This window comes from Symphalangus syndactylus, chromosome 23 (genome assembly GCF_028878055.3).
Source record: "Symphalangus syndactylus isolate Jambi chromosome 23, NHGRI_mSymSyn1-v2.1_pri, whole genome shotgun sequence".
NCBI classification, from domain to species: domain Eukaryota; kingdom Metazoa; phylum Chordata; class Mammalia; order Primates; family Hylobatidae; genus Symphalangus; species Symphalangus syndactylus.
The window spans coordinates 36,048,256-36,063,203 of NC_072445.2; the positions used below are offsets into that span (position 1 = coordinate 36,048,256).

A 14,948-nucleotide genomic window follows, 5' to 3' on the forward strand; every position below is an offset into this window, starting at 1 on the left:
AACTTTAGAAATTACTTATATAATTTTAATATCAAGTACATACATCAAGCTGAAAAACAGCCTAGGAAACTAACGCACAGGCAGGAATCCTTGCAGAGTCTCTGGATTTCCTGTTTTGAAAACATTCAAACTTGATCAACCAAAAGCCACAACAAATGTGCTGATAATTTCCTCCCCCACTAAATGTACTCTCCTTAAGAGAGGAAGATGATACTTCCAACAATAAACTTCAGACAAAAAAAATCTGTTAACTAAGTTGTGAGCTACTAGGACAATAAATCTGTATACTTGAGACGTTCCACAATACATGAGAAATTTACTTTGCTCAGCAAATCTTTTTTTTTTTTTATGAAAAGTGTTATTAGTCTAAATTTCTTGGGCAGAGTTTTAAATATTTAGAAATGCAAACTTTTTAGAACTCTTAACCTCCTTAGAAACATCAATTTTTACTCCAGTAAAAATATCTTTTTTTTTTTTTTTTTTTTTGAGATGGTCTCACTCTGTCACCCAGGCTAGATTACAGTGCCGCAGTAACAACTCACTGCAGCCTCGAACTCCTAGGTTCAAGCAGTCCTCCCACCTCAGCCTCTCGAGTAGCTGGGACTTACAGGTGTGCGTCACCACCCTCAGCGAATTCAGTAAAAATATCTTAAGCCTCAGATTCCCTGTAGAGCCTCTCTAGTATGCATGTACAGTCATATGCTGCATAACATTTTAACAGCAGGTTGCACATAGGACAGTGGTCCCGTGAGATTATAATTCCATATCTTTACCTTCTCAATGTTTAGATACACAAGTACTTAACATTGTGTTACAATTGCCTACAATATTCAGTACAATAACATCCTATGCAGATTTATAGCCTAGGAGCAATATGCTATACCACTTAGCCGAGGTTATAGTAGGCTGTTCCATCTTAATTTGTGTAAGAACATTCTAAGATGTTCCCACAGTGATGAGAATACCTGATGACACATCTCTCAGAATGTATCCCCATCCTTAAGTGAAGCATGACTGTATTTGAAAAATTTTTAAGTTGAATTTATTTTTTAAATGTTTTCCAATTCAGAATGAACTTTCAATTTGCTACCAGTTAATTTTATCTAGAGCATTCTAAAAGTAAGTATAACAGAAGGAATTATCAGCATTTATGAGTGTGGGACATAAACTAAAATGCCATATGCCAACTCTACCAAGCCACTCCAGCTCTAGCCCTTGTTTGGAGGAGCTGACTCAAGAGTTAGACCCTTTCTAGTTTGGCCCAAGTTTCCTAGACCCCATTCTGTGTCTGCAAGGGGAACATGTCAAGATGGTATTAATACTGGTGAGTTTAAAAAGGGTAGTGAGTACTCACTTCGGCAGCACATATACTAAAATTGGAACAATACAGAGAAGATTTAGCAAATCAAAGAAAAAAGAGAAGAAAAGGGTAGAACGCTTTAGAGCATAAATGTCCAGGCGACATTTCGGCCCCTAGTGTCTACACCATTTCTGTTCATTCTTCAGTTTTTCTGATTTCTCAGGCCTCTGCTAGAGGTAATTCAATTAAATGATTAACTGCAGGAATTAGATTTGAAGCTGGTTTCTGGGCTATATTGATATTGAGAGTGATATTACCAGGTCATAGAATCATAGAATTTTAGAGCTTCATTGAGATCATGTAGTTCAAAAGTAGAATAAGTTAGATGTGAATTTTTATTTGGAGGGTAATAGTTGTTTTATTGGGCATGGAATGAGTGTAACTGAAGGAGTGATTTTTAGTCTCTCTACAAGTTGTTGATCTAAAGTAGATCAGCCAGTGTTAGAAAAGAAGCATTTTAGGAAATCTCTAGATTTGAATATAGGCTATTATATTACAGAAGTAGAAATAAAGGATTTTCTTTTTTTTTTTTTTTTTTTTTTTTTTTGAGATGAAGTCTCCCTCTGTTGCCCAGGCTGGAGGCTAGAGTGCAGTAGCATAATCTCGGTTCACTGCAACCTCCGCCTCCCAGGCTCAAGTGATTCTTGTGCCTCAGCCCAAGTAGCTGGGATTATAGGCACGTGCCACCACACCTGGCTATTTTTTGTATTTTTAGTAAAGATGGTGTTTTGCCATGTTGGCCAGGCTAGTCTCAAACTCCTGACCTCAGGTGATCCACCTACCTCAGCCTCCCAAAGTGTGGGATTACAGGCGTGAGGCACCGTGCCCAGTCAGGATTTTCTTAATGAAATCCAAATTATCATATTGCTTGGTGACTGTTACGCTGTCATACCAGCCATCTATTTTTCTTATTACATCAAAAACTTAAATAGAAAGAATACCCTTAATATTAAAAGTAGTTGTAAAGTTTCAGAGAATTGTTTTTCCTAGAAATAAAGAGTCTAGGCCAGACGTGGTGGCTCACGCCTGTAATCCCAGCACTTTGGGAGGCTGAGGCGGGTGGATCGCCTGAGGTCAGGAGTTCGAGACCAGCCTGGGCAACATGGTGAAACCCTGTCTCTACTAAAAATAACAAAATTAGCTGGGTGTGGTGGCACATGCATGTAATCCCAGCTACTTCGGAGGCTGAGACAGGAGAATTGCTTGAACCCAGGAGGTGGAGGCTGCAGTGAGCAGATATTGTGCCACTGCACTCCAGCCTGGGTGAGACAGAGCAAGACTCCATCTCAAAAAAGAGTCTGACTCATCAAGAAAAAATAGATATCTGTATGCATTTTTTCTATTTTGTCTTAAAATATGAGAAAAAGCCTCTTATTTTAATATGAAATTACCCTGGGAATGAGCTTGGTAAATTGGGGTGGAACAGTGAATTAGGCCTCCCAAAATTGACCTAACATTTCAGGGGAGGTTATTAAGTAATTTGATTTGTGAAGTTATAGTAGACTATTGATTCTTTCACACTTTACATTTATTATTTCCAGTAAGGGATATAGCTAAGATAGTTATTGATGTTGTTGTCTTTGGATTTACCGTTTTTATTCAGATATATTTGTGAATGAGATTAGGACTCTTGAAGAAGAAGGAGCATCTGTATTCATTTAACCTTTGTATATCATTGGAGAAATAGCCATTTAGTTGGGTTTTTGGCCCAAGCATCTGAAGCCAAGATGCAGTTACAGATGTTTATATATTTGATATTAAATTTGTGGCATTTGATAACTTTATTAAATAATCCAGCATTTCTTGACTTTGTATTATAGGTGAGGAAACTTCTGTCACATAGTAGGCTTAGAATAAACCTGTGTTTCTGGTTTGTTACCGACTAAACTGTCTTATTGATACAAATATCAGTAATTACAAGTTTAACTTAAAACAGAAAGAAATATGGTTGCTCCTAAACTTTCAGACTGGGTAGACTCAGCTTCACCAAGACATACTGTGTGTGTCTCTTGATGAAATGAGAAAGGGGAAATGGTATTTGCTACATTGTCGACCACTCATTTATCACATCACTGAATTAGCCAGTCCTAAGAAGAGCTCTGTTGACTCTCCTGTCTCCTTGCCCTCAGTCCACCTGGAAGGCCACTGTGGTGGAAGGATGTTTGACTGCAGAGATGTGGCATTCACTGTGGGCGAAGGAGAAGACCACGACATTCCAATTGGAATTGACAAAGCTCTGGAGAAAATGCAGCGGGAAGAACAATGTATTTTATATCTTGGACCAAGGTAAGTAGCATACCAGTTTGGAACACAGTGAAGTCACCTAAAGGATAGGGAAATGCTTGCTTTTTTATTCAATGTTTTGGCATTTTCAGTGAAGTTAATCCAACAACGGAAACAATTAAATCAGGCTGCAGTTAGTCATCACGTAAATTAATGGGTCTTACAATATCATAGAGGTTTGTGAGCATGTTTACTTGATTGATACATGTTCAGAATAGGACTTGCAGGCACTTTTTGCTTTTGTGATGATTTGTTTTGCCTGCAGTATTGTCAAGACAGGCAGCTATGGACCCTTCTCATATGTGGTTCTCTCACCCCCTCTTCCCTTTTCTCTAAATTAGGCAGGAGGCAGGAAAACATGGGGGTTGGGAGTCAAAGAAGCATTTGGATGATTTACTACCACTTGAACTTGTGCCACTCGTTCTTATACAGAGTCGCTGAAAAAAAAAAAAAAAGCACATTCTTCCTGGATCTAAAGGCAATGGAGATGACTCATTTTTTGCCTAAATTTTTCCCATCATAAGGATATCCATTAGCACTTCCAAGCTTAGAACCATCAGACACTGACAGTCTCTCTTGTGAAAACATGTTTAGTATTATTTTTAGATCTAAAATTATACCATGAATCCAACCCTTCTGTCTTGAGAAACAGACCCCTGAGAGAACCCAGGGTGTTTTGATTTTGTCTGCATGAGAGTGCATCTGCTTATCTAGTGTATCCTCCCTCTGGCTCCATGGATTTCAGACAGTGGGATTCTGAGTTACTGAGAATCTTGATGACCTGCACTTGCCAGAGGTGATGTTAAGCCTTTTGTGGTGTCATTTTGTAGACTCTGTAGTAATCCAACGGCAGTTTACCTTTGCCCCAGTACTTGATCCATAATCATATATATATATTTTTTGAGATGGAGTCTTGCCCTGCCACCCAGGCTAGCGTGCAGTGGCATGATCTCGGCTCACTGCAACCTCTACCTCTGGGTTCAAGCAATTCTCCTGCCTCAGCCTCCCGAGTAGCTGGGATTACAGGCACCCGCCACCATGCCTGTCTAATTTTTGTATTTCTAGTAGAGACGGGGTTTCACCATGTTGGCTAGGCTGGTCTCGAATGTCTGACTTCAAGTGATCCTCCCACCTCAGCCTCCCAAAGTGCTGGGATTACAGGTGTGAGCCACCCCACCCAGCCCATAATCATATTTTTGAGGTGATGTTCTAGCCATGCAACTACCACTTGAAAATCCTTCCAAAATGCTCTACCTTGAACTCTTTATAGCCGTCACTGAGGCACCCTTTGTATAATGCCTTCTTTTTCTCTACCTGGTTCCTCTTTCCACTAACAATAGCCCCCACTTCAATGTGTCTTATTTATATTAATATTTACTCTATATTTGTAGTTTATTCTTAGGTGAAACTAATTCTGTTTCTAGGAGATACTTCTTAAAATTCAGATAGAGCATAGAAAAAGCTATCTCTTCCATATCCAAATAATCTTTTTTTTTTTTTTTTTGGTAACAGGATCTCACTCTTGTCGCCCAGGCTGGAGTGCAGTGACACAGTCACACTCACTGCAGCCTCAACCTCCAGGGCTCAGGTGATCCTCCCACTTCAGTCTCTGAAGTAGCGGGGACTGCAGGTGTGCATCACCACACCCGGCTACTTTTTGTATTTTTTGTGGAGATAGGGTTTTGCCATGTTGCCCAGGCTGGTCTCCAACTCCTGGACTCAAGTGATCCGCCTGCCTCACCCTCCCAAAGTGCTGGGATTGATTACAGGCATGAGTCACTGCGCCAGGTCATCTCTGATTACTTTTAATCAGCATTTCAAAATTACAGTAGTTGTAAACTCAGAGAGATGGATTTATGTGTAATGTATATTTTCAAAATTTAAGCTCCCTTAGGATAAATTCTGTATGTATTATGACAACGTAATGTTATATGAACCAGTTTATATACATTACACTTTAGCCTGGCTGACAAGGCAATTGTGGGGATAGATGTCTCAAGTTTAATGACAAAGAAAAATAGAAATTTTCTTTATATTTTTTAATGCAAACAGTTCTTTTCAGATTTAAACTGTTTTGTTGTATCATTAGTGGTTAGACCTTGCTCTGTGCACTTGGCAAGGCACTTAACCCTCCTAAGCCTCAGTTTCCCCTCTGTAAATGGGGATGACAGTATCCACCTCATAAAGTTATGGAGAGCTAAATGAAATCCTGCACGTGTAGGGCACACATGAGCCCGCAGTGTGTGAGCTTTTGTTGCTATTGTGACGGCTCACCTTCTCTTCCATTTTACCCTCAGACCACAAGAAAAAGGAAATCCTGTTTAACATGAGATCGATTTTTCAGATCCTTTGAGGCATAAAAGTTGTCAATATTTTTTCATAAATTTCTAGGTATAAAAGTTTTTTATGAGTTTTATGGAAATAATTAGGCATATTTAGAAAGGAACATTATTTTTGTTCAAGGTGTCGGTATGTTGAGGAATTATGTGAAGTGCATTCTCTGTAATATGAGACTGCTGCATATGCATTGCATAGTACTACATATATATGTAGAAAACCCCTACATGCTATATATATGTGTGTATACGCATACTGTGTGTTGTGTGCAGAAAACCTCTACATGCTAAGCATGTTTTCAGTGCATGCAGTGAATTTACTTGTTTTATTCAGGTTCCCACTTTCATAATACATTGCATCTAAATGTTGCTATAAGTATGGCTGTTGCAGAAAATATCTGCAAATAGCTCTTAGTGTCATCTGTATTTCATTCTCCAGAAAATTTCCAAGGCAGACCTTCTCTTTGACTCTGATACTCTGATAGACTCTCGGGAAGAATGTTTTCTTTCTGTCCCTCCCCCACCCCCTGAGACAGGGTCTCACTCTGTCACCTAGGCTGGAGTACGGTGGCATAATCTGTAGCCTCAAACTCCTGGGCTCAAGGGATCCTCCCACCTCAAGCTCCTGGGTAGCTGGGACTACAGGTGTGCTCCATCCTGCCTGGCTAATTTTTTTCATTTTGTAGAAACAGGATGTTACTATGTTGTCTAGGCTGGTCTCAAACTCCTGGGCTCAGGCAGTCCTCCAGCCTCAGCCTCCCAAAGTGCTTGGGATTACAGGTGTGAGCCACCACGCCTGGCCTAGAATGTCTTCATAATAAGAAAGTCATAAAACATTTCCAGACAATCCATTTTTCTTTCTCCTCATTGGGATAATATCTTCCCTTTGTATTGTTTTAAATACTGAGACTAATCTTTTTTGTTTTAGGTAAAGTGTATATAGTTTTAACTTTTTTTTCCTTCCTTATGTTTCTGTCAAGCATGAACCCCAAAGAAAAACACAGGCTATTGGTCGGGCGTGGTGGCTCACACCTGTAATCCCAGCACTTTGGGAGGCCGAGGCGGGAGGATCACTTGAGGTCAGGAGTTCGTGACCAGCCTGGCCAACATGGTGAAACCCCGTCTCTACTAAAAATACAAAAATTAGCTGGGCATGGTGGTGCATGCCTGTAATTCCAGCTACTCGGGAGGCTGAAGCAGGAGAATCACTTGAACCCAGGAGGCGGAGGTTGCAGTGAGCTATCTGCCACTGCACGATGCCTGGGGTGTCAAAGTGAAACTCAAAAATAAAAAACAGGCTACCAAAAGCCATAGTGTCTAGTTATGCGGCAGTATGAGTCAGAAAAAAACTTATTTTCTGGGGACACACAGGGTCTGAATTTAAACCCTGGCTCTACCACTGCCTCTTTGTGTGACTTCTCAGGAAGCACTCTGTTTCTTTATCTGTAAAAAAGGGAGCAATTGATAAGAGCTTGTAGTCCAAGTGTTTCTTATGTGCACATTAAGGTTTAATGGTCATTAATAGTCATTATTTGTATCTCTATTCTCTGGAGGAAACTCTTAATTCAAGGACATTAACACTGAATCCCTTCTGTTACTGTAGTCTAGATTATCTTTTGGTTAGGTCCTGGGATTCCTCTTGTGGTGTTTTGTTTTTCAGTCAGATGAGTTGGGTGTCCTGGTTCCTTCTTCACCCAGGCTGACAACTTTCTGTGTAACATGGAAGTCAGGATAGGTGTGCCAGAATATCTTGGCGTGGGCTTCCACCTCTGCAGGATCATGTGCGCCACACGTATCTTGACTGAATCGCTTCATTTTAACCTGGGAGAGATTGTAGAAAGAATATTTTTCTTTAGTCTTCTTTAATCCCATCAATAATAGGACACTTGGTGCCTCCCTTGATACAGCCCCGCATTCTCCACCCACCTTCCTCTAAGGCAGATTTTCTCATCCTCAGCACTGTTGACACTTTGGGCTTGCTAATCCTTGGTCATAGGGGGCTGTCACGTGCATTGTAGAATATCTGGCAGTATTCCTGGCCTCTTCCCACTGGATACCACTAGCACCCCCATAGTTGTGACAACCCATAATATTTCTAGACATTGCCAAAGGTTTCCTGGAGGGAAGAGGAGTTAAAATCACCCTGGTTGAGATCTGCTGGTCTAAGGTAAATGCCAGATCATTTGTTGCATTTGCAACTGCTTAGCACAGGACTCCAAATATAACATGCTCTCAGAAAATATGTGCTTAGCAAGGACTCACCTACCTACCTGGGTAGTTAAGGAATTTTTTTTTTAATTTATCAGATGGGAGAAACAAGATAGTAGACATATATATCTAAGAGCTCAAAGTAGAAAATTAGGCATCACTTCTTAAAATTGGTCACTGGTAATTATGTCCTTGTTTATGTCTTTGTGGAAGATACCCTTTGCCCCGCTCCTCATTCCTACCAGCTCTCGTATCTCTATTCCTCTTTCTGGCTCCAGCTTCCATTTTCTGTGTAACAGTGGAGGTGAGTGAGTAAGCATTTTTATTCCTGGAAAATTCAGGCAAAGGGTAAAGAAAGTGGTGCAAGCAACAAAATTTGAGTGTTCCCACTCTAGTCCCTTTGCCCCAGAGAAAACTGGAGGTATTAGATTAACTCGGTTTTGACATCTTTCAACCTGTACCTTGAAAGCTTGAGTTTACTAAGTTTTTTGTAATACCGTTTCATATATTAAAGAACAGCTTGGCTTGCAACAAATGGGAACAGAATATATTTCAGTGAACACTTGACTAATATGCTGGGCCTTGTTCTAAACACTGGGAAACAGCTGAACCAGACAGAGCTCTGCTACAGCTCCCCTTCTAGTAAATATCTGCTTCCCGAATACATTTAATTTGCTGGAGATCTTACATGATCCCAAGAAAACAAATGTATATGTCCTCAGTTTTTTTTTTTTTTTTTTCATTAAGTTTTGGCTAAAAGCTATAGAATCCTACACTCTGATAGCTACAAGCCATAAGAATATTTCTCTAGAGGAGGTGTCAGAACTTGCTTAGGGCAGCTGTTTTTGAGTATATCATTATGTTATTTGTGTTTCTTCATGTGCTTTTAAAAAACTTAAATAGTGTAAAAACTTTTCTCTCCTGATGTGTGAGCCTTTCCCCTTCACTTACGTGACTGGAAGTGGTACTACTAGAAGTGACAGCACTTTAAAGTTAAAAGCTTATTAAAACATACTTCCCATGAGTACCACTCTAACAATTACAGTGGCTGTGTCTTCTCTGTCGTTTCTGCTGATAAAACTTAGGGGAAAATTCCTGACAGCTAAATCATGGCCATTTTATAAAAAAAAAAAAAAAAGCTAGATATAAAATCAAGTAGAGGAAAAGGCAGTGACATTTAAAATCCCATGAATCAAGCTGCCCCAAGGAGTACAGGTGTTGTATTACATGTGAATGTGAAGGAGAAAAGAAAACTAAACCTAGCCTGGTTTCTAAGAAAACTGTAGCAGTGAAGATACCTCACACTGTATCTTCTGGTCAACATCTGGTTTGTCTTCAGGGTCTCTGACACATGTAGCTTGCAAACGATAGCTCTGTTGATGCCTCAAAATACGAAGGAAGTGCCTGGAAATACACCAATTCTTTTAAAGTTTTATTTTTTACTCTCCATTTCAGATATGGTTTTGGAGAGGCAGGGAAGCCTAAATTTGGCATTGAACCTAATGCTGAGCTTATATATGAAGTTACACTTAAGAGCTTCGAAAAGGTGAGAAAATACCAACTTCCTTAAAATTATGGTAGGTTTCTTCTCCATCCACTTCCTATAAATCAGTATCTTATCTTAGTAGGTGGTATAGATAGATGGTGTTTATTCATTATCAAGTTTGTCTCTTGCCTCCAACACTGCTGCTGAAGAATAGAACAACTGACATAGCACAGCTGATATACAACGAAGGAGCTCCGTGTTCTTATTTTGTTCCTATGTGTCAGCTTTTTTTTTTTTTTTTTTTTAACTTTTTTGGGTAGAATCCAGGACTTGTTCCCTTATTTGTTCCTAGACTTGTTCTTTTTGTACTTTTTTTTCCTGGGTTGAGGACAGAAAGGTTCACGTTCTGCCAAGTGGCTCCTTGGGGGAGTGGGGTGCAGCTTTTCAGAGCTGAACGGATTGTACCCTTCACAGGAGTCACGAAGAGGCCTGCACTGTGGCTCCAAGTTGTTATCCCAACTGCAAGTCCTCGAGGGCCACTAGGCTCTGTGACCAGGGATACAAGAAAGAAACCAGCTAACCTGAAGCCTTTTTTTTTTTCATACTTCTCCAAGTAGAGAAGACAGATAATTTGTCAGTTGCCTTGGATTCCAGAAACAGCATGCCTCCTTGAACATATTTCCATCTCAGTTTCACTCTGGAGGCTCCCAGCAGCAGCTGAACTGGACACACACAGCATATACCTGAGTTAGGTATGCTGTTGTCTTCGGCCACGTGCCCCTGGCATTCCCAAACCCTACCCTTTGTGGAGCTCAAGACTGCATTTGTGTTCCTTTTTTGTTCCTGCACAGTGCTACCTCCACGTTCTGTACATTAAGCTTTTTTTTTTTTCGAGATAGGGTCTCACTCTGTCACCCAGGCTGGAATACAGTGAGCACAATCATAGCTCACTCCAGCCTCAACTTCCTGGGCTCAAGCAATCCTTTCACCTCAGCCTCCCAAGTAGCTGAGACTACAGGAACATGCCACCACGCCCAGCTAATTTTATTTTTTGTAGACATGGGGTCTCACTGTGTTGCCCCAGCTGGTCTCAAACTCCTGGGCTCGAGCCATCCTCCTGCCTTGGCCTTCCAAAGTGCTGGGATTACAGGGGTGAGCCACTGTGCCTGGCCACATTAAGCACATTAATATAAATGGAAACATGACCATTTATATTTTGTTAGATTCAGAAAAGAAATCACTGTCCTGTGGGCCTGTACCTTTGGGCTAAGAAAGTGAGGGGAGGCCTGCTTTGGGATTCACCCCCAATAGTGACATTCCTAATCATACCCCTTCCACTTCTTGTTCCCCCAAACAAACATATGCTCTGGTTATGACCACTGATTGTTGTCACGTAACCTCTTCTGAAGGCCTGCTAGCTCAGCACTGATCCTCCAATGCTGTCGTCATAGCATATGGTGTTTTTCTGTTATTAAAGAGAGAGAAGATAATCTTTAGCATGTGGTTATTTAGACCTACGGCTTTACTATTTCCATTTTTATAAAGCAGCCTCTTGCCCCTTCCCTCTCATGGCCCAGTGGACATTGCTTATTTAAGAGCACTCTCCCAGTGGTGTGCCACAACAAGCCTGTGCACTGCCATCACTCCAAGAGTATATTCATGCACTGCTGCTTGGTATATTTGAAATCACATGAAGGTATATGATGTTGTTTGGGGCAATGTGATTTAATCCTCTGCCTTGTTAAGAATAGACTAGGCCAGGCTGGGCGCTGTGGCTCACGCCTGTAATCCCAGCACTTTGGGATGCCAAGGTGGGTGGATCACCTGAGGTCAGGAGTTCGAGACCAGCCTGGCCAACATGGTGAAACCCCATCTGTGCTAAAAATAGAAAAATTAGCTGGACGTGGTGGCAGGTGCCTGTAATCTCAGCTATTCGGGAGGCTGAGGCAGGCGAATCGCTTGAACTCGGGAGGTGGAGGTTGCCGTGAGCCGAGATCGCGCCACTGCACTCCAGCCTGGGAGACAGAGCAAGACTCTGTCTCAAAAAAAAAAAAAAAAAAAAAAATATATATATATATATACTTATATTCCAGGCATGGTGGCTCACACCTATAATCCCAGCACTTTGGGAGGCCGAGGCAGGATTACTTGAGCTGAGGAGTTCAAAACCAGCTTGGGCAACATAGTGAGACCCCCTCTCTGCAAAAAAATTTAAAATTTTCCTGGGTGTGGTAGCACGTTCCTGTAGTCCCAGCTACTCAGGAGGCCAAGATAGGAGGATGGCGAGCCCAGGAGTTTGAGACCAGCCTGAGCAACATAGTGAGACCCCGTCTCTACCAAAAAAAAAAAAAAGTTAGCTGGACATGGTGGCACATGCCTGTGGTCCCAACTACTCGGGAGGCTGAGGCAGGAGGATGGCCTGAGCCTGGGAAATATAGGCTACAGTGAGCCGTGATCACGCCACTGCACTCCAGCCTGGACGACAGAGCAAGATCCTGTCTCAAAAAAAGAAAAAATAAAAAAAAAATTCCATAAAGACTGAAGCCAACCTAAGAAATACAGAGACTTATTAACTAGGTGTTCTTTGTTTATGTTTTTTGGGTGCTAAAACCTGGAATTGAACTATAACTAGGTTTTTGAGTAATTGAGCTACATTATTAGGAAGCAGAATTACGAGTTGCCAGAAAGATGAGTAACCCTTTCATTATTCACTTTTAAAAAGTAGAGGATAGTCGCTGGGCGCGGTGGCTCATGCCTGTAATCGCAGCACTTTAGGAGGCTGAGGTGGGTGGATCACCTGAGGTTGGGAGTCTGAGACCAGCCTGACCAACATGGAGAAACCCCGTCTCAACTAAAAATACAAAAAATTAGCCGGGCATGGTGGTGCATGCCTGTAATCCCAGCTACTCCAGAGGCTGAGGCAGGAGAATCACTTGAACCCGGGAGGCGGAGGTTGCAGTGAGCCAGGATCACACCATTGCACTCCAGCCTGGACAACAAGAGCGAAACTCCATCTCAAAAAATAATAATAATAATAATAATAATAAAAGTAGAGGATAGCAGGGGCTGTGACACCAGGAACACACACTCGTTATCTTTTGAATAGAGAGAATTTTAGTTACCCATTTAAACTTCATAATTTATATGCAGTAAATAGCACTCACCACACCCACTGTCACTTTTCCTAAAGGCTCCCAATTTGTTCTCTTGACTCTATGATCCTTCTAAATCCAGCTTTTAAATGGCAAGTGCAGTTATTTCTGGATTTGTATCTGTAATGGTGGAAGTAATAATACACACAATACAAGCTAGCAGATGATAATGAAGTCATTTATTTATGGCTCTAAAGTGATATTTTTGCATGAGCTTTACTCCCAGTTATGTTTTGCTTGAAGTCCCCCCAGTATACATCTGCAAGTTGATACAATTTAGCAGTATTATTAGTATATCTGGTTGTTTTAGAGTGGCGAGACAACCTGACCCAGAATTTTGAAAATTCTGTATGAATATACAAACTACAACTTGACTACAGTCATGTTCCCATTTTAGAGTTGAAAAACAGGCTTGAGAGAAACAGCCTAGTGGAGAGGTTTGCAGAGGGAGATAAGGCATGGCCTTAACTTTGTGTGGCTTCACCTTATATTTCTAAAGATTCACCTTGTAGCAGTGCTTACCAGAGTATGTTCCTTACTGTGTTTTTTCGGCTCCTCTCTCTTGAGCAACATTGTTCAAGCTGCAACTTGGTCATGATGGAAAGTGAGTTCTTAAAACAGTGTGAAGAAGCACTGGCCTAGCAGTAAATTGGCACTGACACACAATTTCAACAGCCAAAGTGTTTTCAGTTTGGAGCATCTTCTAGAGTTAGCTGCTCTTTGTTCTAATAGGCCTCAACTGATGCTTTTCTCTCTGTTCATCTAACCATTGTCACAAATTTACACACAGGCCAAAGAATCCTGGGAGATGGATACCAAAGAAAAATTGGAGCAGGCTGCCATTGTCAAAGAGAAGGGAACCGTATACTTCAAGGTGTGTGAGTCACTATACAATCCTTTCCATCTCAAAGAATTTATTCAAATGTCAGTGAATTGTGCTGATATTTCCTACTCTGAATTTTATCAACACTCTGCTTGGTAAGAATAAGCTGCAATTTTTACAAATCTGTCATTTTCAATATGAAAAATGGTGAGAAAAGAATAATGTGGGAAAAAAAAAAGTACAGATTCTTCTTTTACACATTCTGCTCTAGATTGTAACCTTCCATACAGGCAGACCAGGTCTGGCATCCCCACCCACCACAGTATCACTCACTCCTAAAGCATCTTGCTTGGTACATAGTTGGCACTCAACAAGTGTTTTTGGAATGAAAAAAGAATGAATAGAATAATTGTTAGCAAAGAATGGAATTCATAGGGGTAAGTTTCATATCATTTTTCTTTCTTCCTTTTTTTTTTTTTTTGTATGAGAGACAGGGTCTCCCTTTCTTTCCCAGGCTGGTCTCAAACTTCTAGCCTCAAGCAATCCCCCACCTCAGCTTCCCAAAGTGCTGAGATTACAGGCGTGAGCCACTGCACCCGGCCCATCTTCCTTTATACTGTCTTGATGAAGTCACTAGAGCATACAACAAAAGGAAAGAGAACATGCACAGATTTCAAAAGAAACTGACTGACAGGAGAGTATTGATTGCTTCTAACGGCCAAGATGATTCCTGCACACCTGCTTTTATGAGGAATCTCCGGATATTCCTGTATGATATTCATCATAGATTGCTTCTCAGAAACCCTTCTTGGAGCATCTAGGAGTGTGATACTTTCTCACTTAGATCTTAAACCTCTAGATGTAAGAAAAAAAGAAACTGCCCTTCATTCTGTTGTAATCAGTGTTCTACCCATTACTTCCCCACCCCAAATATATGCCTTCTCCATGTCAAGCAGAAAGGGCTTAGTGATGAGAATTAGAGGGAGAATGGGAGTTCTGTCAAGGTTTCTTTCGTTTTCTGCCACTGCAATACATGAGCAGAAATTAGATGTTTTTCAGCAGTATAAAGCAGTGAGGCATAAATGTACGTTAACAAATCTTTATGGGGCATCTGCTATAAGACATGCTATTATTAAGTTACAACCTTGTCAGGAGAGAGGAGTGGCAATGTTAATCCAAATGAAACAACTACAGAATTATGTAAGGATATATAATCAACCCAAAATTAACACAGCCAGAGGGCACCATGTGTTTTCAGAATTTGAGCCGAGACAGTATTGGGTCATGAAATCAGTTTTGT

General features: G+C 40.9%; 1 protein-coding gene and 1 long non-coding RNA gene across 5 annotated transcripts in view; one reads left to right on the top strand and one right to left on the bottom strand.

Moving 5' to 3' along the window:
* FKBP5 (FKBP prolyl isomerase 5) overlaps positions 1-14,948 on the top strand; it is a 117,459-nt gene that overhangs the window by 90,162 nt on the left and 12,349 nt on the right. For all 3 annotated transcript variants that reach the window (XM_055264470.2, XM_055264471.2, XM_055264472.2), the window contains 3 exons: positions 3,490-3,646; positions 9,643-9,733; positions 13,616-13,699. In XM_055264470.2, the coding sequence (XP_055120445.1) occupies positions 3,490-3,646; positions 9,643-9,733; positions 13,616-13,699 (332 nt within the window). The remainder of the gene's footprint in view (positions 1-3,489; positions 3,647-9,642; positions 9,734-13,615; positions 13,700-14,948) is intronic.
* The window catches only part of LOC129473717 (uncharacterized), a 65,339-nt gene continuing 57,830 nt past the window's right edge, over positions 7,440-14,948 (bottom strand). For both annotated transcript variants that reach the window (XR_008654344.2, XR_010119040.1), the window contains exons 3-5: positions 9,486-9,591; positions 8,430-8,515; positions 7,440-7,800 (exon numbers count right to left, since the gene is read on the bottom strand). This is a non-coding gene — a long non-coding RNA (uncharacterized lncRNA). The remainder of the gene's footprint in view (positions 7,801-8,429; positions 8,516-9,485; positions 9,592-14,948) is intronic.